This window comes from Rhagoletis pomonella, unplaced genomic scaffold, assembly GCF_013731165.1.
Source record: "Rhagoletis pomonella isolate Grant_MI unplaced genomic scaffold, Rhpom_1.0 Rhpom_scaffold_00001, whole genome shotgun sequence".
Lineage (NCBI taxonomy): Eukaryota > Metazoa > Arthropoda > Insecta > Diptera > Tephritidae > Rhagoletis > Rhagoletis pomonella.
Window position 1 is genome coordinate 98,361,865 of NW_023458555.1, and position 1,706 is coordinate 98,363,570.

General features: G+C 32.3%; 1 protein-coding gene across 1 annotated transcript in view; it reads left to right on the plus strand.

The window, feature by feature from the left end:
• Nucleotides 1-1,424: 1,424 nt before the first annotated feature.
• Nucleotides 1,425-1,706, plus strand: part of LOC118734641 (acetylcholine receptor subunit alpha-like) — a gene marked incomplete at its 5' end in the record, with an annotated part of 14,281 nt that continues 13,999 nt past the window's right edge. Inside the window, 1 exon segment of the mRNA XM_036464350.1 lies at nt 1,425-1,561. Coding sequence (XP_036320243.1) covers nt 1,425-1,561 — 137 coding nt within the window.

Sequence of the window (1,706 nt, forward strand, 5' to 3'; positions counted from 1 at the left end):
CGGTTTTCCAATAACATCCATTTTTTCCATGAGTATGCGATTGGTTTCATATATTTCCAAATATACACAAAAAATTTCATACAAGTCGGTCAAGCCGTTTAGGAGGAGTTGACCACAAACACCGTGACATAAGATTTTATTCGAATGGTGGGAACCCTATGCAATTTTTTTTTCTGTTTTAAGTGTTTTCATACATTCGCAGTGGAATAGCATTATTACTTATTAAAATTAATTTTTGTTTGATAATTCAGATATATGGCAACACCGGTTTTTAAATTTTTTTTCTTTGCAAGCCTTCTACAGACAAAGAGAAACAAAATGAAATAAAAACGAAACAAATCCGTTGAGCCGTTGTTGAGTTATGCGATAACAAACGAACAGCAATTTATTTTTATATTTAAAGACTTTTGTCGAGTGGTGGCAAACCTCTTCAAGTTTTTTTTTTATTAAATTTGTTACTGCATTCTCAGTAATGTACATTATTGCGGCTTATGTAAATTAATTTTTTTTTTTTTGATATTTGAAATATGTGGCAACACCGGTTTTCGAATTGTTTCTTTACATTCATTTTACAGAGATAAAACACAAAATAAAATAAAATAGGACCAAATCCCTTGAGCCGTTCTTGAGTTATGCGATAGCACACGAAAACAATCAACATAATTTTTCCAATTTTCTCCTCACAAACCTTCTACGGACAGAAAGACACAAATTGAAATAAAAACGAAGCAAATCCGTTGAGCCGTTTTTGAGTGATGCGATAACACATAAAAGCAATCCATTTTTAAATATAAACTTTTTTTCGAATGGTGGTAACCCCATCCAAATTTTTTTCCGAATTAATTTTGCTATGCGTTCTCAGTGAAATGGCATTATTGCGGCTTATTTGTAATAATTTTTTTTTCTGATATTGCAAATATCTGGCAACACCATTTTACCAGTTTTCTCTTTACAAACCTTCTACAGATAGAAAGACACAAAATGAAATAAAAACGAAGCAAATCCGTTGAGCCGTTCTTGAGTGATGCGATAAAACACGAACAGCAATTCACTTTTATATATAAAGATATATTTTTGTTTAGAAATGTATCCGAATTTCTACAGAGCAAAGCAAAAGTATCCACACAAAATTCATCGGAAAAGTATCCACTTGGATCAGAGTTTATCCAAACGGCAACATTGGTGACGATTTAAATTGCCGATGGATCCTCCACGGGAGCGGATGTGAGCCAAAAAATACTCAAATAAGCATGCTTCCCGTCCTTATGATTTCAAAATTCATTTCGCTTCCTTATATCTATAAAAGAGAACAGAATATTTCTTTAGCATACAAGATTAATAAATAAAGTTCTCACTTTGTACACAGAATTGCAACTTTGATCATTCACCAAATTGCGGCACATTACATTCGTTTTTTATTCCAGGTCACTCTGTCCATCTCGATACTTATCAGCTTACACGTGTTCTTTCTTTTGGTAGTTGAAATAATACCTCCTACTTCTCTAGTTGTTCCACTTCTGGGCAAGTATTTGATATTTGCAATGATATTAGTATCAATCAGGTAAGTGAAAATTTTTAATGTATATATTATAGTTATTTTTTTAATGTATATGTGAAGATGAAGATGAAGATGTAGGATGAAGATGAAGATGAAGACGAAGACGAAGATGAAGATGAAGATGAAGATGAAGATGAAGATGAAGATG